This window comes from Heptranchias perlo, unplaced genomic scaffold, assembly GCF_035084215.1.
Source record: "Heptranchias perlo isolate sHepPer1 unplaced genomic scaffold, sHepPer1.hap1 HAP1_SCAFFOLD_60, whole genome shotgun sequence".
NCBI classification, from domain to species: Eukaryota; Metazoa; Chordata; class Chondrichthyes; order Hexanchiformes; family Hexanchidae; genus Heptranchias; species Heptranchias perlo.
This window is the reverse complement of record NW_027139623.1, coordinates 3360215-3386451: the sequence shown is the minus strand read 5'-3', so window position 1 is coordinate 3386451 and position 26237 is coordinate 3360215. Positions and strand designations below refer to the sequence as shown.

Sequence of the window (26237 nt, the reverse complement as noted above, 5' to 3'; positions counted from 1 at the left end):
CATTATAATAAACGGGCGACCATCAGCTCCCGGGAGATCCAGACCGCCGTGCGCCTGCTGCTGCCCGGGGAACTGGCCAAGCACGCCGCGTCGGAAGGGACAAAGGCGGTGACCAAATACACCAGCTCCAAGTAAAACTCCACAATGTACTGAAAAAAAATTAACCACAAAGGCTCTTTTAAGAGCCACCCACAGTCTCTCTGAAGACGCTGTACCGACACCTCTGTATGGAATCATTTTACTGTCGATAGTTTGATACTAACTGTCTTTCTATAACTCTTGTGCTTTTGTAGTTACTTTTGAAATCTGGAAGATTCTCATAATCACTGCCCGGTATAATCTGTGTGTCGCTTTTTTATTTAGTCCCAATAACCAAAAACATGTCCCTGATCCTCTCATTCCCGTTCATTTTCCACCCCTTCCCCCGCATCTGCCCCTTCAGAGCCGTTTTAAGGCGGTGGATGAGACTTCAGTCATTTCTTTCTCCTTTTCACGTTTCTTTGTTCATTTTTCGGGAATATCACTTTCAGAACCGCAATCATTTGTAAAGCAGCAACCCTGAAAGGGACTTCACACCGAGTACAGAATAGTCTAAAGGCTCTGTCACTGTTCGACTTCTTACACCAGGAGTCTCGGCTCCGGTTTCGATCGCGCTGCAGCTCCTGTGAACAGGGATCAATCCACAATCTGTGGTTTGTTACTTTTACAAAGATTGAGCTGGAATCTGTCCCGTTACAAAATGGGACTTCATTCCCGCCCGATTAAAAGCGAACGGTGAATGAAGCCGGATTTTAACCGGATTGTAAAAGATTCTGGAAGTTGTGACGGGAAATGTGGAATAAAGAGTAAAAGGAGAGAGATTTTTAAATCTTTGTCTTTACGCGACATTATTAACTAAATCCGCTTCTTGTGTTACAAATATATTGGCGGGCATTTCAAATTTGAAAAAACGGTTCAGTTCGGTTTTTTCCGCCTTTTCTCATTGCCGGCTATTGATTGGTGAATAAAACAGCTCTCTGATTGGGCTGTCATTGAACCAATGAGTTTGAGAACAGATGAACCAATCACAAGTGCCCCAACTGCACTCCTCCAGAGCGTATAAGAAGGGCGAGTGCGGGAGGATTTCTTCATTCTTTGTGAAAGTGTTTGTGAGATTGTTGAAATGTCTGGAAGAGGAAAAACCGGCGGTAAAGCTCGGGCCAAGGCCAAGTCTCGCTCATCCCGGGCCGGACTGCAGTTCCCTGTGGGCCGTGTTCACAGGCACCTACGAAAGGGGAACTACGCTGAACGTGTGGGTGCCGGAGCCCCGGTCTATCTGGCTGCTGTGCTCGAGTATCTGACGGCTGAAATCCTCGAGCTGGCCGGCAACGCGGCCCGGGACAACAAGAAGACCCGCATCATCCCCAGACACCTGCAGCTGGCCATCCGCAACGACGAGGAGCTCAACAAGCTGCTGGGACGGGTGACCATCGCTCAGGGCGGGGTGCTGCCTAATATCCAGGCCGTGCTGCTGCCGAAGAAAACCAGCACTGTGAGCTCCAAGAGCAAGTAACGCGGCCAAGATTTAATCTGATAACCCAAAGGCTCTTTTCAGAGCCACCCACTGTATCGATGGAAGGGCTGGTTACTGTCTGAAGAGACTGACCTATTGATTGCAGTTTTCCCCGGTCTACGTTAATACATTACATCGCTACAGCGGTTAAACTAATGGGAGCCAATGTAAGTCACCGAGCACATGGGTGACAGGTGAACGGTACCCAATGGGATTTGGAATAGGGCAACCGAGTTTTGGAGGTGTTCAAGTTTACAGAGGGCGGAAGATAGGAGGCTGACCAGGAGAGCATTGGAATCGCCAATTCTGGAGGTAACAAGGTCAGGGTGAAGATTTCAGCACCAGATCAGTTGAGGCGGAGACGCGCGATGTTTCGGGGGTGGATGTTGGCGGTCTTGGTGGTGGTTCGGATATGGGGCCGGATGCTCATCTCAGGGTCAAATTGGACGCTAAGGTTGCGAAGTTTTATGATTCCGCTTCACACAGTGGCCAGGGAGAAGTCTCTGTCCATCCCGCTCCTTGAATCCAGTCCCCACACAGGACCTGGGTCCATCCATAACGATCTATTCAGTCCCCACACAGGACCTGGGTCTGTTCATCCCGGTCCCTGAATCTATCCAATTTTGCACTGACTCCAGCTCTAATTCAACTCATTATACCCACAGAGGACCAATCTCCATCCATCCATGTCCCTGAATCTATCCAGTCCCACACAGGATCTGTCACCATCCATTCCGTTCCCATAATCTATCCAGTCCCCAATGACCTCAGCTCGAATTAAACTCATTTTACTCACACAGGACCAGTCTCCATCCATCCCCGGTCCCTCAATCTATCCAGTCCCATACTGACCCAAGCACGGAAAGGTATCGGATGCCTTCCACACCGATTTATGTTTATTGAACTATTGGGCGCCTTCTGTCAGGTACAAATCTGAAAACTAAAACTCCCTCTTCCAACGGTCCCGTAGCGGCACTGATTGATTCTGTTATGATAGTGATTGTATTGGAACTGTAGTGTGCCTCATTTATTGAATTTAAATTGTATTTTCCGCCTTTTTTTCTGGAAATCCTTGAATATTAAGCCGGAGTCTGTAAGGATTGTGTCTGAATTTATATTTCGCATTTGATGCTGGTGAAAATTTTATAAAGGACGGTAACTAATTCCTGGAGGCGGAGCTTGACGTTGCCTGTCCGCTTGTCCGTCATTCTGAGCCAGTCTCCTCCCCACCCGCACTTCATGCTCTGTCTGTCATTCAAACACTCCTCCCCGGCCTCTCCGATAATGTGCCTTTCTCAACCAGGTCGGGGCGGGCTTTATAAATAGAGAAGAAAGGCGAGAGTTTTTCATTCAGCAGCTATCTGAGTGAAGTATCATCATGTCTGGCAGAGGTAAAGGAGGAAAAGGACTGGGCAAAGGAGGTGCCAAGCGGCACCGGAAAGTGCTTCGTGACAACATCCAGGGGATCACCAAACCAGCCATCCGCCGCCTGGCTCGCCGTGGCGGTGTCAAGCGGATCTCGGGTCTGATCTACGAGGAAACCCGCGGGGTGCTGAAGGTTTTCCTGGAGAATGTGATCAGGGACGCGGTCACCTACACTGAACACGCCAAGCGCAAGACGGTCACTGCCATGGATGTGGTGTACGCTCTGAAACGGCAGGGCCGCACTCTCTATGGATTCGGCGGCTGAACGACTCGACCCTTTCAAACCGAACACAAAACAAAGGCTCTTCTAAGAGCCACCCACCGCCTCACAGAGAGAGCACTGACCTGGAAACTGGTGCGGGATATATGCGGCTCGGGAATAGTTTTATAATTAAGGAGTTTTCAGGAACACAATACGGTGACGTGGGATCGGCGGCGTGCTGCACCGGTTACTGAGAGGAAAATTTCCCTGAATGAGTGCACTGAATTGTCCAGGGAACGTTACAAGTGAGTTTACCCGGACCTGCATTCCCCCTCAGTGAAATGCTCCTTCACTCCATTCGCTCTGTTTTGGTTCTATTTATCAGTCAGATGTTATGATGTGGGAATGGGGGTTTCCATGGGAGAACAGGTTAAGCTGAACCGCTGTGATAAGGGCCCAGTTTGTGATACGGACTTTCCCTCTGACGGTTGTTTCTGACACTGATACTGAGAGGGTTTGTGAAATTAAACCGTTTGAGCTCAGTCATTGGGGACCTGGAATTACCACAGGCCCAACTCTCAAAGCCCGCTCCAAACTGAGACTACTTCTCATTGGTTGCTTTGCTTGAAAACTAATTTCCTTAACCAATCGGAGAGACGTCAATAAGAAAACAGAGCAAATTATTGGCCAGAATTGACCGATTTTTTAAAATTTGAAAAAGGCCGCCAATTTCAGTGTATGAAATCAGTGAATTACTCGGACATGTCGTTTTCAGACAAAGACTTAAAATCTCTTTGTAATAATGTTATTCCGTATTACACGTCCCAGATTCCGAGCGCTGTTTTAAAAACACATTGTCCATAACTTGCGGAATAAAACCCCATTCATAGATTGCTGATATGGACAAATTTCACTTCTACCTGTAAAAATAACAAATTACAGGTTATCGATTGATTCCGTTGCAGGGACTGAACAGGAGCCGTGTGTCCTGAAAACGGAATCATTGACGAAGCCTTAAAATGAGCATATTTTCTCCAAGACGTTCATTCTGGATTGTTACACTGCGGGAACGTGCTGCTAATATGCGGGATATTAATATCAGTAATTAATTATTTCAGAGATTGGCTCCGCAGTGAGAAAGAGGAAGGAACTGAATTCTGATTCTTAGCCCTGAAAGTGATTGTTAACGTGAAAACCGGGGACGGTGTAAATCTGAATGAGAGCAAGAGCAAAGCAAAAGGGGCATTGAACGGACCCCAGACCCGTGTTCACTTTATTGGGTCGTAAATTCTACAGAGACAAACATTAAAATGGGGCGGTTTCACTGACTTTCTTTCAATTTCCCCAATAGATTCAAAGGATGATGACCGAGTAAAGCAGCAATTCTGAATCTCAGTCTCTGGTCCTGTGTGTGAGTGTGGGATTAATTCTGTATCTGTCAGTCTCAGGTCCTGTGTATGAGTGTGGGATTCATTCTGTATCTGTCAGTCTCTGGTGCTGTGTGTGAGTGTGGGATTCATTCTGTATCTCTCACTCTCTGGTACTGTGTGTGAGTGTGGGATTCATTCTGTATTTATCAGTCCGTGGAACTGTATGTGAGTGTGAGAGGGCAGGGACCTTTGTGCAGGTCAGGTTTCTGATCCCCTCTCCCATGGGACTAACCTTTCAACCGAAACCCAACAGCCGCTGTTTAAAATGTATCCTTCACACTTCTCACCTGGTGCCTGCAATAGATGCTCTTTGTATAACTCCCCACATCCTTACTGTCCGGCTCTGTTTCCACTCTTCACTGTCCAACCACAGAGTGAGACTGGAACTAAACCAGGAACATTCACGATTGGTTTGGGGGGAGAAAGCAGCAATGATTTTAAATAGCAGGTTCTTCCCATTCTGAGTGTGAAACGGACACACTGGTGGGAATGTGAGACTGATATTGTGCCTCTCTGTGTCTCTGTCTCTAGCGCTGTACATGAAGGTGGGATACTGTTCCTGAGCGTGAAACGGACATACTGATAGGAAGTGCGAGACTGATACTGTGTCTGTGTGTATGTCTCTCTGTTTGTCTGTCGGTCTGTCTTTCTCTCTCTCTCCAGTGATGTACATGAAAGCAGGATACTGTTAATGAGCGTAATATAGATACCCTGTTGTAAGGTAAAGACTCATTCTGTGTCTGTGAACAGACCTCCGGTTCTGTTGGTCAGACGGTCACTGTCCCTTCTATTATGTATGCGCCGGTCTGACGGTGCATTTACCTGTCTCCAGTCCAGTAAGGAAAGTTGGAGAGAAACAGCCTGTAACTGTCTGACACTGGACTGCCTGTTAGTGTTGAATATATTCAGTAACTAGCCGTCTCAGGGGATTGAGAACGGGACGGATAGGACACCAGTTACGATTGTCTGTCAGTCAGTTTCGGAGGAGAGAGAGACACAGAGAGATTGGAGGAGCCCAGAGCGGATAATTTGTATTTTCATCTTAATCAAACATATTTCTGTGTCGAACAATATAATAATGTAAAACCAGGTGTGGATTATCACATCCACAGCTGTGATTGGCTCCTGCCCCTGAATCTGGGGACCAGACACTGTGAGGAGCGCCGGCCTCAGAGTGTTTAACAGTTACTGAGCTGGGAAACGACAACTAACCCCCGAGAATCTGCAGCACAGGCCGAGCGGGGAGGAAAGCCTGTCCCGGGAATTGTCAATCTGGCGAACAGTTTGTCCTGTGAATGTGAAGATGTGAACATTGTGTCAGAGAGAGTGTGTTAAAGGGGCGGGTGGGTTAGATTAATGTCACTGTGTTTGTGTGGCCGGTCTCATCGCCGGATTTCCAAGTCTATTTGGAGTAATTTTTTAAAAAAATCCCTGTCAAAGGATTGCCCTCCTCCCCTGCCGAGCTCCGAAGTGGAAATTTAAGGTAAAGTTTCAGATCAATTCAAGATTTCAGCCGAAAAACGGAGATCATGTCAGCGATCGGGTGAGAGAGCGCGATCAGTGCAGCAATGAAACGGGTTTAAATCGAAACTGATGCTTTTAATTCCGGTGAAAGTTTATCGACAGCAAACATCCCGGTGTTAGAGATGGGAAGGGGCTAGTCTGGGACTCTGGAGTGTCCGATTTGAATTGGAATCGGGGAGTTTAAGAGGAGAGAGAAACACAGAGAGGCTGGAGGGGCCGGGAGCTGACAGCAGGGTGTCTCCGCCCCGTCCGCTCTGTGCCTTTAAGTTGCTCTGTGCCGCCGCCTCTCGTTTCATTTCTGACCCAGCTCTGACTGTCAGAGAAGTTTTTTGCAGATTCCCGGACATGACAGACACTGCAGCCGCAGAAGCGGCTCCTCCTGCCGCCGCCGCTCCACCCAAGGTTCCCAAGAAGAAGAAGGCGGTTCCCCGACCCAAGACCACCGGTCCCCCGTTGGGAGAACAGATCCTCAAGATTGTGGGGGATTGCAAGGATCGCAAGGGGATATCCCTGGCCGCGATAAAGAAGGTTCTGGCTACCAAAGGCCTGGATGTGGAGAAGCTCCGGTCCCAGATCATATTAAGTATCAAGAGAAATGTGGAAAAAGGCTCCCTGGTGCAGATCAAGGGCACGGGCGCCTCGGGCTCCTTCAGAGTCGCTAAGAAGGAAACCCAGGCAAAAGTGGTAAAGAAGGTGAAGAAACAAGTGACCAAGAAATCTCCCGGAAAGAAACCAGCGGCCAAAAAAACAGCCGTCAAGAAATTAACGGCCAAGAAACCAGCGGTCAAGAAATCGACCACGAAAAAGGCGGCGAAATCACCAATTAAGAAGAAAGCGGCGGCTAAGAAGCCCAAGACCCCCAAGACAGTGAAGGCGAAGGCGAAGAAGGTGGAAAAACCGAGGGCCAAGCCCAAGCCGAAGTCAGCAAAGCCCAAGAAAGCAGCGGGCAAAAAGAAGTAAAAAAATCAAGTGCAACTTGTGACCATCTGAACCCAACGGCTCTTCTCAGAGCCACCCACGTCTCTCAGAAAAGAGCTGATCCCGGAATCAGATGATTCCTGTCCCGGGGCCGGGCTCAGATTTCAGATAGAAATCATTTCAAATAAACCCAGGGTCCTGGTGACTCGCTGACATTCGCTATCCCCCGCCCCACCCCCACTGTCTGAAATAAAATAGAGAGAATGGGATGTCCGGGCCGGGCCTCACTGGAACTGGCGTGTGTTCGGCTCCAGTCCCAGTTCATTTTTTCTCACAGATTCAGGGCGCGAGTCTGTGACAGGGTAAAACTGGCGGAGATCCGCCGCTATCACAATTCAAACCCCAACACATGAGATTCTCCAAATCAGCTGGAATAAAGTGTTTGTAAACTGCTGAACCCGTCTGGGAGGGGATGTGTGGGGAGATCGAATCGGGTCTGGGACTGAAATGGAAGGAGGCGGGTTGACTTGAGAGAGAAGGGACTGTATTTAGGCAGGAATATTACTGACTGTTAATTGTAACGGGGTTATTTAAAAGCTCCGGGTTTCTGGGAATCCTTAAATATGAAGCCCGAGTCTGTCAGGGTTTGTGCGGAGCGCTGTGTTTCGGTTCCATTATCGAGAAACGGTTTGAAATTGGCGGGTGGAGAAAGCTGGAGGTGGAGCTGGAAGATCAGAGGCCGCTCTCCGCTCTGTCCGTCACTCTGACTCTCTCCTCCCCTCCCTGTTCAATATCTCACTCAGTCTCCTCCCCTCCCTCTCTCACCCTGTGTCTGTTTCAGTCAGGTCGCGGCAGGCTGTATAAAAACGGAATCAGCATACGTTCGCTATTCAGTCAGCAGCGATTGGAGTGAAAATTCATCATGTCTGGCAGAGGTAAAGGAGGCAAAGGACTGGGTAAAGGCGGAGCAAAGCGCCACCGTAAAGTGCTTCGTGATAACATCCAGGGGATCACCAAACCAGCCATCCGCCGCCTGGCTCGCCGTGGCGGTGTCAAGCGGATCTCGGGTCTGATCCACGAGGAAACCCGCGGGGTGCTGAAGGTTTTCCTGGAGAATGTGATCAGGGACGCGGTCACTTACACTGAACACGCCAAGCGCAAGACGGTCACTGCCATGGATGTGGTGTACGCTCTGAAACGGCAGGGCCGCACTCTATGGATTCGGCGGCTGAACAACTCGACCCTTTCAAACCGGACACAAAACAAAGGCTCTTCCAAGAGCCACCCACCGCCTCACAGAGAGAGCACTGACCTGGGAACGGGGAGAGGAATGATCTCAGGATGGGGAATCAGTTTCCGATATTTAATTATTATGGGGAGATTCCCCAACACTCGGTACAGGGAGATCAGAAAGAACGGCCCGGATTCTCGGCCATCCCGAGAGAAGGAGCGGAATTCCCGGTTTCACGGTATAAATGAACAGGCGGTGATACAGACTCTTTCCCCAGACATTACATTCTCCGCTCAGAGTAAAATCCCTCCTCATTCCCTCTCCCGCTGTGTCCTCTCTGCTCGGTCTTTATTTCCTACCCTCATTCAATTATCAGTTCGATGTGAAGTTTCTTTTTGAGGAGCGGTTCACCGGGCCGGAACTGGCGGGATTATTGAAATTGAAGCTGGACTTTGTCCCGTTCCGGAAAGCAATGACCGGGGCTTTATTCCCGCCCGTTTACAGACAGATCAGAGAATGAACCGGAATGTGAAACAGCCTGAGATATGAGCTGAGGAGAAGGAAATAATGGAGATTATAAAGAGAGAGATTCTTAAATTGCTGGAGGGAAATTAGATTTTCTTGAAACTTATTTTACGCTCTGAAATTGGCGGGCTTTTTGAAATTGATGGTTAATTTCAGCTCAGCCAATTGGGGCCCAATATCTCCCGCCGTTTCGGTCTGACTGACAGAGCTCGGGTCAGAGCTCGGTTCAAACCTGCCAATCACAGGCCCAGGACGGTCACTCCCTGATAGGTTGTTGGACGTCAGCAAATCACAGGCCAGGGGCGGATCGCCTTAGACAGTTTAAAAGGCGGCCCCAGAGCGCACTACGTATTAACAGTCTCTCTGTCTCAGGTTGTGTTGAGATCTGTTCGGAAAATGGCCAGGACCAAGCAGACAGCGCGCAAATCGACCGGCGGGAAAGCTCCTCGCAAACAGTTGGCGACGAAAGCGGCCCGGAAGAGCGCTCCAGCCACGGGCGGAGTGAAGAAGCCTCATCGCTACAGACCCGGCACTGTGGCTCTGAGGGAGATCCGCCGCTACCAGAAATCCACCGAGCTGCTGATCCGCAAACTGCCCTTCCAGCGCCTGGTGCGAGAGATCGCTCAGGACTTCAAGACAGACCTGCGCTTCCAGAGCTCGGCCGTCATGGCCCTGCAGGAGGCCAGCGAGGCTTACCTGGTGGGGCTGTTTGAGGACACAAACCTGTGCGCCATCCACGCCAAGCGAGTCACCATCATGCCCAAAGACATCCAGCTGGCCCGCCGCATCCGCGGGGAGCGCGCCTAAACCCGACCCGGCTTCAGCACCAAGTGCAACAAAGGCTCTTTTCAGAGCCACCAAATCGGCGATGGAAAGAGCTGTGATCTCCTGGGTTGAAATGGCAGGGCCGTGAGAAATTTGCTTAAATGGGAAATGTATAAAGGGGGGCAGCTGATTTCAGACAGACATGGACAGAATAAATACCTCACTCACATCCAAACACAAATTTCACTCACATTCTTAATTCAGCAATCGCTGATACAATGAACAGCACATTAGTCAGCATCTGTTGTACAAATCTGGGTAAAATAACACACTGAGCCAGTGTTATCCGACGACGGAACACTAATAATTAGCGACTGTGGTATTTTTGTATCCCACCCGCCCAGTTGACAATTCTAACGGTTCCGGTATTTTGTCTCATTCACCAGACAAACTGCAAATTTCAATCTATTGGAGGTTGGCGACATCTGCGGTCCGGAAGCGAGTACTGCAACAGACCGATATGGATCATTTGTATTTTAGAAATTATTGTTCGTTTCCAGAATCGGAATCAAGTCCTTATGAAATTAAATCCTGACCCGACAGATAGTAACCAGCCCTTTCATAGATACAGTGGGTGGCTCTGAAAAGAGCCTTTGGGTTATCAGATTAAATCTTGGCCGCTTTACTTGCTCTTGGAGCTCACAGTGCTGGTTTTCTTCGGCAGCAGCACGGCCTGGATATTAGGCAGCACCCCGCCCTGAGCGATGGTCACCCGTCCCAGCAGCTTGTTGAGCTCCTCGTCGTTGCGGATGGCCAGCTGCAGGTGTCTGGGGATGATGCGGGTCTTCTTGTTGTCCCGGGCCGCGTTGCCGGCCAGCTCGAGGATTTCAGCCGTCAGATACTCGAGCACAGCAGCCAGATAGACCGGGGCTCCGGCACCCACACGTTCAGCGTAGTTCCCCTTTCGCAGGAGCCTGTGAACACGGCCCACAGGGAACTGCAGTCCAGCACGGGATGAGCGAGACTTGGCCTTGGCCCGAGCTTTACCGCCGGTTTTTCCTCTTCCAGACATTTCCACAATCTCACAAACACTTTCACAAAGAATGAAGAAATCCTCCCGCACTCGCCCTTCTTATACCTTCTGGAGGAGTACAGTGGGGGCAATTGTGATTGGTGCATCTGTTCTCAATCTCATTGGTTCACCGAACAGCCCAATCAGAGTGCTGTTTTATTCACCAATCAATAGCTGGTATTGAGAAAAGCGCGGAAAATACCGAACTGAACCGTTTTTTTGAAATTTGAAAAGCCCGCCAATATATTTGTAACACAAGAAGCGGATTTAGTAAATAATGTCGCGTAAAGACAAAGATTTAAAAATCTCTCTCCTTACACTCTGTTATTCCACATTTCCCGTCACAACTTCCAGAATTTTTTACAATCCGGTTAAAATCCGGCTTCATTCACCGTTCGCTTTCAATCCGGCGGGAATAAAGTCCCATTTTGTAACGGGACAGATTCCAGCTCAATCTTTGTAAAAGTAACAAACCACAGATTGTGGATTGATCCCTGTTCACAGGAGCTGCAGCGCGATCGAAACCGGAGCCGAGACTCCTGGTGTAAGAAGTCGAACAGTGACAGAGCCTTTAGACTATTCTGTCCTCGGTGTGAAGTCCCTTTCAGGGTTGCTGCTTTACAAAGGATTGCGTTTCTGAAAGTGATATTCCCGAATAATGAACAAACAAACGTGAAAAGGAGAAAAAAATGACTGAAGTCTAATCCACCGCCTTAAAACGGCTGTGAAGGTGCAGACGCGGGGAAAAGGGCGGAATATGATTGGAAATGAGAGGATTATGGAGACGTTTTTGGTTATTGGGACCAAATAAAACAGAGACACACAGATTATAACGGGCAGTGATGATGAGAATCTTCCAGATTTGAAGAGAAATTACAATAGCACATGAGTTATAGAGAGACAGTTAATATCAAACTATCTACAGTAAAATGATTCCATGCAGAGGTGTCGTTACAGCGTCTTCAGAGAGACTTTGGGTGGCTCTTAAAAGAGCCTTTGTGTTAATTTTTTCCAATAGATTGTGGAGCTTTACTTGGAGCTGGTGTACTTGGTCACCGCCTTTGTCCCTTCCGACACGGCGTGCTTGGCCAGTTCCCCAGGCAGCAGCAGGCGCACGGCGGTCTGGATCTCCCGGGAGCTGATGGTGTGCCGTTTATTATAATGGGCCAGGCGGGAAGCTTCACCCGCGATGCGCTCGAAAATATCGTTCACAAAGGAGTTCATGATGCTCATGGCCTTGGAGGAGATGCCGGTGTCGGGGTGAACCTGCTTCATCACTTTGTAGACGTAGATGGAGTAACTCTCCTTCCTCGACTTTCTCCGCTTCTTGCCGCCCTTGGCTGGTGCTTTATTCAAGGTTTTCTTGGCGCCCTTCTTGGGAGCTGCTTTCTTGTCCTCAGGCATTTTCAAACTCAATTTCAGACCCAGAAATGACCCAAATCCGCTCCGAGCTCGGATTAAATAGGCAGCCGCACAGCCCTATGGTAATGAGGGATGGGGGAAGGCAATGATTGTGATTGGGTCATTGGGAGTGAGGTCACAATAATTATTAGCTGTAACTCTCTGATTGGATTCTTCAAATATCCAATCAGATTTAATACCTGCCACCAATCACAAACACGCTCACACTGCACATTGTCCGGTTTCAGCAATTTGTTCCGAACTGTTGCAGTTCTGCTTCCGGCCAGTAGATGTCCCCAAACCCCGGGTCATTGAAGTTTACAGATGAGAGAGGGACAGAAGATAAACTCATTCTTCACATTATATTGCACGGGTGGGGTTTAGAAAAACTGGGAATGGAAAACATTTTGTTCGAACAAACGTTAGTTGTAATGCTGTGTTAAATGCTTGTAATTAATTTTGGGGGTATTGCCTATACTGAGGAAGAATGCAACAAAATACAAGAAGATTTAATAAGCTTGCTGAAAGGCGGTGTAAATGGCCATTGAATTTCCATATGGAAAGGTGTGAGGTGGTTCATTTTGCTCGGGGGAATAAGGAGGCCACATACTGCTTGGAAAATAAGAGTTTAAATGGGGTAGAAGAGCAAAGGGATTTAGGGGTACAGATTGACAAATCATTAAAAGTAGCAACACAGGTTGATGAGGCCACAGAAAGCAAACACAGCACTGGGGTTTATTTCTGGAGGAATAGAATTGAAAAGCAGATAAGTTATGTTGAACTGTAATTTAAACTGTCAAACCTTCTGTTAAACTGTCCCTTTCTGAAATCCGTGCTGACTATTCTTTATTATATTTTCGGTTTCTAGATGTTTTTCTATTGCATCATTGAGTAAAGGATTCCATGATCATTCCTACCACCGACCTTTAGTTAACTGGTCTATAGTTCCCTGGATTTGTTCTATCTCCTGTTTTAAAATATAAGAATCACATTAACTGTCATCCAGTCCTCTGGCACTATTCCTTTTTGTGATGATTTTTTCTATATATGTAACAGTGCCTCTGCTATCTCTTCCTTTGCTTCATTTAATATGTGCAGAAGCAATCCATCTGGACCAGGAGTTTAACCACCCTTTCAACTTAAATGTCTTGATTTCTTTATTGACCTCTTCCTCCAATATCATGTTCACCCTGTTAATCTCCCGGGTCAATACTGAGGCAAAGTTATCATTTAATATTTCTGGCATTTCACTGACGTGACCTGTGAGTTTGTTTTGTGCATCCCCTTGTGGCACTCAAGCTATTCTGATTTTCCCTGTTTTATTAATGTGTCTGTCGAATAATTTAATATTTCATTTGATATTCCTTGATGATTTGGACTGGTATGTAATGTATAGCTCAGTCTGTACCAATGGTATTGATACTGTATGTTTCAGTATAATATTGGATGAGTATTTAGAAATTTATATAATATGTAGCTCAGTCTGCACGAATGGAATTGATACTCCATCTTTCAATCTGACACTGAGATTTTTGGACTGGTATCTGATGTGTAACTCAGTCTGCAGTAACATGAATCTGAGATTCGTTTTGTATCTGTCAATCGGTGGTACTTTGTGTGAGTGTGTGATTAATTCTGTATCTCTCAGTCTCTGGTATTGTGTGTGAGTGTGGGATTCATTCTGTATCTGTCATTCTCTGGTACTGTGTGTGGAATTCATTCTGTACCTGTCACTCTCTGGTACTGTGTGTGTGTGTGTGTGTGTGTGCGAATCATTGTGTAACTGTCAGTCTCTGGTACTGTGTGTGAATGTGGGATTCATTCTGTGTCTATCAATCTCTGGTACTGTTTGTGAGTGTGGAATTCATTCTGTTCCTGTCAGTCTCTGGTACTGTGTGTGAGTGTGGGATTCATTCTGTTCCTGTCAGTCTCTGGTACTGTCTGTGAGTGTGGGATTCATTCTGTTCCTGTCAGTCTCTGGAACTGTGTGTGAATTTGGAATCATGCTACATCTGTCAGTCTCTGGTTCTGTGTGTGTGTGAGAGGGTTTTTTTCTGTTTCTGTCAATCTATGGTGATGTATGTGAGTGAGACATTCATTCCGTATCTATGAATTTATGATATTGTATGTGAGTGATATAAATTCTGTATCTGTCAATCTGTGCTACAGTGTGTGAGTGTGGTAATTTATTCTAGATTTGTCAGTCACTGGTACATTGTGTGAGCATCATTGAGTGTGAGTGGGATTCATTGTATATGTCAGTCTCTGGCACTGTATCTGAGTGTGAGATTCATTCATTATCATTATGTAAATTTTATCTCCATTTATAGTATGGCGTTCAAAACTTTATTTTTAATCCCTTAATGTATGAATATTTTTCCCAGTCTTTTATTGGTAGATACTGATACACTTTAAAATGTAATGCGGTAGGTTATAATCAGATAATGTGGCCACTTTTTGGACTTCTATTAAATCTGTATTGATGGGATCACAATTGAGATTTAGTGTCTCTTCCAAACTGATATGGTGACATTTTTGAACTTATATATAATGTGTAGCTCAGTCTGCATGAATGGAATACTGTATATCTGAGTCTGAATCTGTATCAGTTTTTTGTAGTTGTTCATAAAGTGTAGATCAGTCTGCACCAATCGAATTGATACTGTATCTTTCAATCTGACACTATGAGATTTTTGGACTGGTATGTTATGTGTAACTCAGCCTGTACTAATGTAGGTGACTGTGAGATTCATTTGGGATCTCTCAGTCTCTGGTACTGTGTGTGAGTGTGGGATAGATTCTGTACCTGTCACAATCTCGTACTCTATGTGATTGTGGGATTCACTCTGTATATACCTTCTCCAGTACTGTGTGTGGGATTCACTCTGTATATACCTTCTCTAGTACTGTGTGTGGGATTCACTCTGTATATACCTTCTCTAGTACTGTGTGTGGGACTCACTCTGTATATACCTTCTTTAGTACTGTGTGTGGGATTCACTCTGTATATACATTCTCTAGTACTGTGTGTGGGATTCACTCTGTATATACCTTCTCTAGTACTGTGTGTGGGATTCACTCTGTATATACCTTCTCTAGTACTGTGTGTGGGATTCACTCTGTATATACCTTCTCTAGTACTGTGTGTGGGATTCACTCTGTATATACCTTCTCTAGTTCTGTGTGTGGGATTCACTCTGTATATACATTCTCTAGTACTGTGTGTGGGATTCACTCTGTATATACCTTCTCTAGTTCTGTGTGTGGGATTCACTCTGTATATACATTCTCTAGTACTGTGTGTGGGATTCACTCTGTATATACCTTCTCTAGTTCTGTGTGTGGGATTCACTCTGTATATACCTTCTCCAGTACTGTGTGTGGGATTCACTCTGTATATACCTTCTCCAGTACTGTGTGTGGGATTCACTCTGTATATACCTTCTCCAGTACTGTGTGTGGGATTCACTCTGTATGTACCTTCTCCAGTACTGTGTGTGGGATTCACTCTGTATATACCTTCTCCAGTACTGTGTGTGGGACTCACTCTGTATATACCTTCTCTCGTGCTGTGTGTGGGATTCACTCTGCATATACCTTCCCTAGTACTGTGTGTTTGTTGAATTATTTCCATATATGCAGTTTCTCATACTGTATGTTCATTTGGGATTCATTCTGTATCTCTCAGTCTCAGGTAGCTTGTGTGAGTGTGGGATTAATACTTTTCCTGTCAGTCTCTAGTGCTTTATGAGAGTGTGGGATGAACTCGGTATCTGTCAGTGTCTGGTACTGTGTGAGAGTCTGGGATTCCATCTGCACGTGTCAGTCTCTGGTACGGTATGCGAGTGTGGGATTCATTTTGTGTCTGTGTATAATTATTCTCTCAGTTTATATTATTGCGTTCCATACTGTAGCTTTACTATCTTAATGTTTAAATAGTTTTTCTCATTACTTAATTGGTAAATATGGATGCACTTTAGGATTTGATGCTGGAGATTTTTAAACAGATAACTTGTGTGTGCTTTTTGGGCTATGATTAATTCTGTATCTCTGTGAACACAAATTTGAATGATAATGTATCTTTCAAACTGATATGGTGACATTTTTGGACTGCTGTGTAATGTCTATCTCAGTCTGCACGAATAGAATTGATACTGTATCTTTAAATCTCATACTATGAGTGTATTATAAACTGGTATCTAATTTGTTTCTCATGTGACGCTGTCACAGCATTTCTCAATCTGACACTGTATGAGAGTTTTGGACCTGTATGCAATTTGTATCTCATGCTGCACTATTCGAATGGATACTGCATGTATTAAACTCACATGTGTGAGAGAGTTCTGGTCGCGTATTCAATTTGAATCTCCGGTTATATTATTATAATTCATTCTCTACCTTTCAATCGGGCACCATGTGTGATTTCTATCTGATATTTAATTCGTAGCTACTGTTAACCTACTGTGGGATTGACAATCTTAAAGCATGACTTTGGACTGGGATTTTAGTATCTCCCTCTCAGTGGAACTGAGTGAGGGTGAAATGGAAACAGCGTCTGCCTCACCTGCTCTGTTTCCCTGTTGGATTGAAAATGTGTCTCCGGATCTTGGGATCAGTTTGGGACTGAGTACTTCTGCTGTCTGAGAATGTGGAACTGATGACCTGTCTGTGTCTCTCTGAATGATAACGTACTTACTGTGTGTGAGGAGCTGGCTGCACTGTTCCTTGTGCCTCGGGTGCAGGAAGCATCACATTGATTCTTGGCCCTTCAAGTATTTTTCTGTCAGAAGAAAAAAGTAACTGTTTTAACTCCAGAACCAGTGAGGTAGAAAATACAAAAGTGATCAGTTTAATATCGCTGTGAATGATCATTATGAAAACCAGCCATACAAACAGTGTCAGTGTCTGACTCCACTGCAGGACTGCAGCACTCAGCTTCTGCACACCAGGTGTGTTGGGCTGTTTTACAATAATTATTGACATCCAGACTCAATCCAACCCCTGCACTGATCCATCAATGGGACTACCCGATGGGGCAGGGACCTTTGTGCAGGTCAGGATTCTAATTCCCTCTCCCAGGGGAATAACCGTTCAATAGAAATATAACAGCAGTTGTTTAAAATGTGTCCTTCACACTTCTCACCTGATGCCTGCAATAGATGCTCTTTGTATAACTCCCCACATCCTCACTGTCCAGCTCTGTTTCCAGTCTTCACTGTCCAATAACAATAAACAGGGTGAGACTGGAACTAAACCAGGAACATTCACTACTGGTTTGGGGAGAGAAAGCAGCAATGATTTTAAATAGCAGGTTCTTCCCATTCTGTCCCCCTTACCCTGGACACACCCTGTTCACACACAGCCCGAGAATGACCTCTCCCTTCCCCCGCTCACTCCATGTTCCGGGACCAGTTCCTGATCCACTCCGCCTCTTACAAACAGCCCCCGGACTCCCCCTGACCTTCCCCCGGACTCAATGCCGATCTCTGAGCCCATCTGCGGACACGGTCCCGAAGCGATGAGCTGCTGTAACGAGGCTGCTCTTTGCTCCCTTCCCCCGGGGGCCGTGATCTCTCCATTCCCGGCTGTTTTAAACCATCTTCTTCCGCTCACTGAGGGAATGGCGCCCACAGGCCGAGCTGGGGGAGGGCAGCGCGCATGCGCTCTTCTGCACCCCACGTGTCAGCGCAGGGGGCGGGGCTGAGTCACGCATGCGCAGATATCTGGTTTAATTCCCAATACAAAAATCGATGGAAACTTTCCCCAATTGGAATTTTTCAGAGTCTGAGCAAAGGAAGTGGGTCTGGGGGAAAGGTCAGAGGGAATGGGGTCCACAGGCAGTGCAGGAACAGGCACCAGAATGGAAAACAGATGGGATTCCACCAGTGCCTAATGCTGGAATCCAGACTGACTTTACAATCTCTAACTATTAAACTAGATGTTTCCATCCCTGCTGTTTCTCTCGGTATCTTTTGATGGAAAAGAGTCTTTCAGAGATAAAGTGGGCGGCTCTGAAATGAGCCAATTGGTTCTGTTCATTCTTGGTCCCTTTACTGATAAAGAAACTTGTGACTCCGTAACTGGAGGACGGATTCCTCGAACCAATCCTGGAGAAACATGGGAGGAAAGTGGGAGTCGTTGTATTTGCTGGGACCGTGTAGGATTAATATCTGACGGCAACAGTCCCAGTTTATTTCAATCGGAATGAAACTCACGGTCACTGAGAGAAATAGAGAAGGGCCCTGAGCTGCAAAATTGCAGAGGGTACAACACGCAAGAGAGGGTTAAATGCGTGACACTGTCCCTGAGAGTGGGATTAATAATGTGTCTGTCTCTGAAATAATATCAGTGAGAGATGAGACTGCATCATCTGTCACTCCAGCATGGAATGGCAATTGGAATGGAGAATTTTCCAATTTGTTACTGGGTGAAAACGGGACATTGCAGGTCAGTTTCTCTCTCTCTTTTGTACAACATATGAAGGTGGAATACTGCTGCTGAGCGTGATACAGAGACACTGATGGGAAGCGTATGGCTGATACTCTGACTGTCTGTATCTCTCTGGCGCTGTACACGAAGGTGGGATACTGTTTGCTGAGTGTGAAACGGACACACTGAGAGGAAGTGTGAGAATGATACTTTGTCTGTGTGCCTGTCTCTGTCTGTCTCTTTATCTGTCCGTCTGTATTTCTCTATCTCTAGCGCTGTACATGAAAGCGGGATAGTGTTATTGAGCGTAATATGAACACCCTGTTGGAAGGTAAAGACTGATTCTGTGTCTGTGAACAGACCTCCGGTGCTGTTGGTGAGACGGTCACTGTCCCTTCTATTATGTATGAGCCGGTCTGACGGTTCATTTATCAGTCTCCAGTCCAGTAAGGAAAGGTGGAGAGAAACAGCCTGTAACTGTCTGACACTGGACTGCCAGTGAATGTTGAATTTATTCAGCAACTGGCCGTCTCTGGGTGTTGAGAATGGGACGGATAGGACACCAGTTACTTTTGTCTGTCAGTCAGTTTAGGAGGAGGGAGAGAAAGACAGAGAGACTGGAGGAGCCCAGAGCGGATAATTTGTATTATCGTCTCAACCAAACATATTGCTGAGTGTGAATAATATAATCATGTAAAACCAGATATGGATTATCACATCCACAGCTGTGATTGTCTCCTGTCCCTGAATCTGGGGACCAGACACTGTGAGGAGCGCTGGCCTCAGAGTGTTTAACAGTTACTGAGCTGGGAAACGACAACTAACCCCCGAGAATCTGCAGCACAGGCCGAGCGGGGAGGAAAGCCTGTCCCGGGAATTGTCAATCTGGCGAACAGTTTGTCCTGTGAATGTGAAGATGTGAACATTGTGTCAGAGAGAGTGTGTTAAAGGGGCGGGCGGGTTAGATTAATGTCACTGTGTTTGTCTGACTGGTCTCATCGCCGGATTTCCAAGTCTATTTTGAGTAAAATTTAAAAAAAATCCCTGTCAAAGGATCGCCTTCCTCCCCTGCCGAGCTCCGAAGTGGAAATTTAAGGTAAAGTTTCAGATCAATTCAAGATTTCAGCCGAAAAACGAAGATCATGTCAGCGATCGGGTGAGAGAGCGCGATCAGTGCAGCAATGAAACGGGTTTAAATCGAAACTGGTGCTTTTAATTCCGGTGAAAGTTTATCGACAGCAAACATACCGGTGTTAGAGATAGGAAGGGGCTAGTCTGGGACTCTGGAGTGCCCGATTTGAATTGGAATCTGGGAGTTTAAGAGGAGAGAGAAACACAGAGAGGCTGGAGGGGCCGGGAGCTGACAGCAGGATGTCTCCGCCCCGTCCGCTCTGTGCCTTTAAGTTGCTCTGTGCCGCCGCCTCTCGTTTCATTTCTGCCCCAGCTCTGACTGTCAGAGAGATTTTCGACAGAGTCCCGGACATGACAGACACTGCAGCCGCCGAAACGGCACCTCCTGCCGCCGCCGCCGCTCCACCCAAGGCTCCCAAGAAGAAGAAGGCGGTTCCCAGACCCAAGTCCACCGGTCCCCCGTTGGGAGAACAGATCCTTAAGATTGTGGCGGATTGCAAGGATCGCAAGGGGATATCCCTGGCCGCGATAAAGAAGGTTCTGGCTACCAAAGGCCTGGATGTGGAGAAGCTCCGGTCCCAGATCAAATTAAGTATCAAGAGAAATGTGGAAAAAGGCTCCCTGGTGCAGATCAAGGGCACGGGCGCCTCGGGCTCCTTCAGAGTCGCTAAGAAGGAAACCCAGGCAAAAGTGGTGAAGAAGGTGAAGAAACAAGTGACCAAGAAATCTCCCGGAAAGAAACCAGCGGCCAAAAAAACAGCCGGCAAGAAATTAACGGCCAAGAAACCAGCGGTTAAGAAATCGACCACGAAAAAGGCGGCGAAATCACCAATTAAGAAGAAAGCGGCGGCGAAGAAGCCCAAGACCCCCAAGACAGTGAAGGCGAAGGCGAAGAAGGTGGAAAAACCGAGGGCCAAGCCCAAGCCGAAGTCAGCAAAGCCGAAGAAAGCAGCGGGCAAAAGGAAATAAAAAATTAAGTGCAACTTGTGACCATCTGAACCCAACGGCTCTTCTCAGAGCCACCCACGGTTTTTCTCGAGGTGAAGAAACCCTTTCCTGTCCTTGTGTGTGAAGGTGATGTGAGGACAAGAGGGTCTTTTCAAAATTCGAAACATAAAGCGTTTGGAGATGCCGGGGATTAAACCCGGGACCTCATACATGCAAAGCATGCGCTCATCCACTGAGCTACACCCCCACGAAGAAAGCCCCTCCACTTTAGAATAAAAAGTGGGCTTTCCGCTCTGTCTCTCCCGGAGAACACGATGCCCAGTCGTTCCACGTGCTCACAATGTTCAACCTCTGCTTCAGTTCACGGGGTTTCTGCTCCTCTTTACTTTGAACTTTCCAAAAAAAGTCAGTGGAAATAAAAAAAAAAAATCGCCAATAGTCCGTGACGAGGCGGACATCCAATCTCTGAATCATGAAGTGAGATGGATGAATGACACTTCGTCAAACAAGAGCTGGGACTGCTCGCTCGGCATTGCACCGTCACACATTCTGGTCAACCGGCGGCGACCGTGAGCTGAGCTGCTGAGGGGACCGTGAGATGAAGTCCTGCTCCGGGACAATTTAATGTTTGTGGAGCCTCAAAAGTTGGAACTCGCTGCGCTCAGAAAGCGCGATTCGCCTTTCCGTGCGTGATTCTGATGAAAAATTTTTATGGAGATGCTGGGGATTGAACCCAGGACCTCATACATGCGAAGCATGCGCTCTACCACTGAGCTACATCCCCAGATGAAATAAATCGCTACCCAAGGAAAGAAGAACGGATTATCCTCATTTTATGAGACCACCCATGGTGGGTCTGCCACGTGAAAGATTATTTCCAGTTTCAAAGATTGGGGAGGAGCGGGGAACAGGCGTTCAGACGACACAGAGGGAAGAATAGTCTGGATGTTGGGCGGTTCTTTATTTCCCAGAGTGTAGTGAGTCTCTGGAATGCATTGCCGGCTGGTCTGGTGGGTGCTGACACTTTTTAGACTTGTCTTAAAATCGTCTCGTTTTCTGATGCTACCAGACACTTTCAGGTGAAGTATGCGGACCTGATACAACTGTGGGTGAACGGAAGAAACCAGGCCTCGGCACTTAGTCTAATGAGAAAGGGGGAGTTGAGAAGAAAGGCTGGGAGAGGGGGAGAGACTCCTTTGGCTGTGCTGTCACCATCCTTACTATTTCAGGGCGCATTTTTCGAACGCTCCCGTTATCAGTCACTTTGCTTACGGTTGGACGGGACTAGAAATCCTCAGGCACATTGTGGCAGAGGCCGGCAAGAATATTTCGAGACCCTGAGCTTCAGAGCAGGGTAAGGTGCGACACAGACAGCATTGAGGATAATTTCACTGTCGACGGATGCAGGACTTGTCCCAGGTGTGGTTTTGTGTTGAAAGATCACTTCACTGAAAACACCTTGAGGATCTGGGGCTACAGACGGACATGATGGTCAGGAAAAGACCAGTCGGTTCATCAATCCTGCCCCACATGCCTGGAGCATCGTGACCAGACACTTCCTACCGACACCACCCGCCCCACCCACCGGAAACATGTAATCTCCTGGGAGCGGCGACAAACTAGAAACAAATCCAGCGCCAATAAGGAGGGGCAATTCTGGGAAATTCCTCCCCGACTCCTTCAGGCGATCGAATCGAGTTCAGTGGATCACACTGACCATGTGTAGGTTAACTGTAAAACCACTCACCTTCTATATGATGCGATCACTGCCTCAGTCAAGAACTGGTCCAGATCCATCCAGAAGGCAAAAAGACAGTCAGCACCCACCACACCAGCCGGCAATGCATTCCAGAGACTCAGTACTCTCTGGGAAAATACGAACCGCCGAACATCCAGACTATTCCTACCTCTGTGTCGTCTGAACGCCCGTCCGCTGCTCCTCCCCGATCTGTGAAACTGGGACTAATCTATTTTTTCACTCAGAGGGTGGTGAACCTGTGGAATTCTCTACCACAGAAGGCTGTGGAGGCCAAGTCACTGAATATATTTAAGAAGGCGATAGATAGATTTCCAGACGCAGAAGGCATCAAGGGGTATTGAGAGAGAGCGGGAATATGGGGTATTGAGATAGAGGTTCAGCCATGATCATATCTAACGGCGGAGCAGGCTCGAAGGGCCGAATGTCCGACTCGTGATCCTATTTTCTCTGTTATTATGACTGGGCCCGCTCTCCAGCCCCGGGATGGGAGCCATTTCAAAGGCGCGTGCGTGCTTCCGTTGAATTTTACCGTGTGCAGAGCGTTCGGTTTTTCTCGAGGGAAAGAAACCCTTTCCTGTCCTTGTGTGTGAAGGTGAGGTGAGGACAAGAGGGTCTTTTCAAAATTCGAAACATAAAGCGTTTGGAGATGCCGGGGATTGAACCCGAGACCTCATATATGCAAAGCATGCGCTCTACCACTGAGCTATATCCCCACAGCCAAACTAGCTTCACTTTAGAATAAACAATTGAGATTTCCGCACCATCTCCCCGGACAACGAGATGCTCAGTCATACCACGTGCTCACAATGTTCAACCTCTGCTTCAGTTCACGGGGTTTCTGCTCCTCTTTACTTTGAACTTTCCAAAAAAAAAGTCAGCGGAAATAAAAAAAATACAATTGCCAATAGTCAGTGACGAGGCGGACATCCAACCTCTGAATCATAAAGTGAGATGGATGAATGACACAGCGTCAAACAAGAGGTGGGACTGCTCGCTCTGCATTGCACTTTCACACATTCCGGTCAGTCGGCGGCTGCTCTGAGCTGAGCTGCTGAGGGGAACGTGAGATGAAATCCTGTTCCGGGACAATTTCATGCTTGTGGAGCCTCAGAAGTTGGAACGCGAAGCGTAATTCTGATGAAAAATATTTTTGGAGATGCTGGGGATTGAATCCAGGACCTCATACATACGAAACATGCGCTCTACCACGAAACTACATCCCCAGATAAAATCAATAGCTACCCAAGGAAAGAAGAACTGATTGTCCTCATTTTATGAGACCACCCAAGTTGGGTCTGCCAGGTGATCGATTGTTTCCAGTTGCACAGATTCGGGAGGAGCAGGGAACAGGCATTTGGACCACACAGAAGTAAGAACAGTCTGGATATTAGGCAGAGAGATTCATTTCCCAGAGTGTCGCGAGTCTCTGGAATGCATTGCCGGTTGGTGTGGTGGGTGCTGACACTTTGTATACTGGGCTTAAAATCATCTAGTTTTCTGCTCCAACCAGTCAATTAAAGATGAAGTATGCGAACCTGATACAACTGTGGGTGAACGGAAGAAACCAGGCCTCGGCACTTAGTCTAATGAGAAAGGGGGAGTTGAGAAGAAAGGCCGGGAAAGTGGGGAGAGACTCCTTGAACTGTGCTGTAACCACCCTTCCCATTTCAGGGCGCATTTTTGGAACGCTCCCGTTATCAGTCACTTTGCTTACGGTTGGACGGGACCAGAAATGCTCAGGCACATTGTAGCAGAGGCCGGCAAGAATATTTCGAGTCCTCCAGCTTCAGAGGAGGGCAAGGTGAGGCACGAACAGCATTGAGTCTCATTTCACTAGAGACGGCCAGGTGTGAGTTTGTGTTTAAAGATCACTTCACAAAAAACACCTTGACGAGCTGAGGTTACTGACGGACATGATGGTCAGGAAAAGACCAGCTGGTTCATCAATCCTGTCCCACATGCCCGGAGCATCGTGACTGGACACTTCCGACCGACACCACCCGCTCCACCCACCGGAAACATGTAATCTCCTGGGAGCGATTACAAACCAGAAAAAAATACAGGCCCAATTTTTGGAAAGTTCCTTCCCGACATCTTCAGGCGATTGAAACCAGTCCAGGACATGACAGTGGCCATGTGTCGGTGAACAGTAAAACCACTAACCTTCGATATGATGCGATCTCTGTCCCAGTCAAGAACAGATCCAGATCCCTCGAGAAGGCAGAGAGAGAGTCAGCACCCACCACACCAGCCGGCAATGCATTCCAGAGTCTCACTACTCTCTGGGAAATGAAGAACCGCCTGACATCCAGACTATTCTTACCTCTGTGTAGTCGAAACGCCTGTTCCCTGCTCCGCCCCAATCTTTGAATCTGCAAATAATCTATCAAGTGGCAGACCCACCTTGGACGGGCTCATAAAATGAGAACGATCAGTTCTTCTTTCCTTGGGTAGCTATTAATTTTATTTGGGGATGTAGCTCAGTGGTAGAGCGCATGCTTCGCATGTATGAGGTCCTGGGTTCAATCCCCAGCTTCTCCAAAAATATTTTTTCATCAGAATTACGCACGGAAAGGCGAATTTCGCTTTCTGAGCGCAGTGAGTTCCAACTTCTGAGACTCCACAAACATTCAATTGTCCCGGAGCAGGACTTCATCTCACGGTCCCTTCAGCAGCTCAGCTCATAACAGCCGCCGACTGACCAGAATTCAAAAGGTAAAGTGCTTGGGCATAGAAACTGAGACCTCATACACGCGAAGCATGCGGTTTATCACTGAGCTCCAACACCAGATAATAACGACCTCTAACCAAGTGTGAAAGGACTGAGTGCCTCACTTTCCTTAGGCTACCCGAGGATTTACTCTGCTGAAAAGCATTTCCTCTTTTAAGCATAGGAGATACCTGAGGTCTGCGGACCTGATACTAGTATTTTAATTCCAGATTGTATTCAATTAATTCAATTTTTAATTAATTGAAATTGAATTCCCCAGCTGCCGTGGCGGGATTATTAGTCCAGGCCTCTGGATTACCAGTCCAGTAAACTAACCACAATAATACCGTACCCGCTGGGTAAACAGAAGAAACCAGGTCTCGTCACTCAGAGAAATGAGAAAGGGAGCGTTGCGAAGAAAGTCTGGGGGAGAGGTGAGTCTCCTGGGGCTGTGCCGACCAGCACTTTTGTTTCAGGTCGCTGTTCTTCCAACTGCTCGCTGGACATTGCACCGTCACACATTCCGATCAGTCGGCGGCTGCTGTGAGCTGAGCTGCTGAGGAGACCGTTGGATGAAATCTTGCTCAGGGGCAATTTAATGATTGTGGAGCCTCAGAGGTTGGAATGAGCGGCACATCGAAATCAAGATTTGCCTTTCTGTGGGTAATTGTGGTGAAAAAATAGCTGTGAAGATGCTGGGGATTGAACCCAGAATCTCATGCATGCGAAGCGACGCGCTCTACCACTGAGCTACATCCCCAGAGATAAGCGATTTTCAACGAAGAGCTGATCTCCTTCATTTTATGAGGTCACATAAGTTTTTTTCTTGGGCTTCAATTCATCTCCTTTTCTGCTCCAACCAAACAATTAAACGTGAAGTTTGCGGACCTGATATAATTGTGGGTGAACGGAAGAAACCAGGCCTCAGCACTCAGAGCAATGAGAAAGGGGGCGTTGAGAAGAAAGGCTGGGAGATGGGGAGAGACTCCTTTGGCTGTGCTGTCACCATCCTTCCGATTTCAGGGCACATTTTTCGAACGCTCCCTTTATCAGTCACTTTGCTTACGGTTGGACGGGACTAGAAATGCTCAGGCACATTGTGGCAGAGTTCGGCAAGAATATTTCGAGTCCCTGAGCTTCAGAGGAGGGTAAGGTGAGACACAGACAGCATTGAGGATAATTTCACTATAGACGGATGCAGGACTTGCCCCAGGT

At 47.2% G+C, this 26237-nt stretch overlaps 2 protein-coding genes, 5 non-coding genes and 1 pseudogene across 7 annotated transcripts in view; 2 read left to right on the top strand and 6 right to left on the bottom strand.

Moving 5' to 3' along the window:
* Nucleotides 1-17402, bottom strand: part of LOC137316793 (zinc finger protein 850-like) — a 512000-nt gene extending 494598 nt beyond the window's left edge. The window contains exons 1-2 of the mRNA XM_067980634.1: nucleotides 17189-17402; nucleotides 16742-16825 (exon numbers count right to left, since the gene is read on the bottom strand). The gene's annotated coding sequence lies outside the window, so the exon portion shown is untranslated. The remainder of the gene's footprint in view (nucleotides 1-16741; nucleotides 16826-17188) is intronic.
* Nucleotides 1-26237, top strand: part of LOC137316688 (zinc finger protein 585A-like) — a 188808-nt pseudogene that overhangs the window by 96000 nt on the left and 66571 nt on the right.
* LOC137316808 (histone H2A-like) lies at nucleotides 10255-10696 on the bottom strand. The gene has a single exon (XM_067980658.1). It carries the CDS (start codon nucleotides 10642-10644, stop codon nucleotides 10255-10257), a length of 390 nt encoding a protein of 129 aa, XP_067836759.1. The 5' UTR covers nucleotides 10645-10696.
* trnaa-ugc (transfer RNA alanine (anticodon UGC)) lies at nucleotides 20729-20800 on the bottom strand. The gene has a single exon. It is a non-coding gene; the product is annotated as a tRNA-Ala (tRNA).
* Nucleotides 21266-21337, bottom strand: trnaa-cgc (transfer RNA alanine (anticodon CGC)). The gene has a single exon. It is a non-coding gene; the product is annotated as a tRNA-Ala (tRNA).
* trnaa-ugc (transfer RNA alanine (anticodon UGC)) lies at nucleotides 22954-23025 on the bottom strand. Its single transcript has one exon. It is a non-coding gene; the product is annotated as a tRNA-Ala (tRNA).
* trnaa-cgc (transfer RNA alanine (anticodon CGC)) lies at nucleotides 24782-24853 on the top strand. Its single transcript has one exon. It is a non-coding gene; the product is annotated as a tRNA-Ala (tRNA).
* trnaa-cgc (transfer RNA alanine (anticodon CGC)) lies at nucleotides 25710-25782 on the bottom strand. Its single transcript has one exon. It is a non-coding gene; the product is annotated as a tRNA-Ala (tRNA).

Coding starts and splice junctions, on each gene's coding strand:
- LOC137316808 (XM_067980658.1), bottom strand. CDS start 10,644: ATGTCTGGAAGAGGAAAAACCGGCGGTAAAGCTCGGGCCAAGGCCAAG.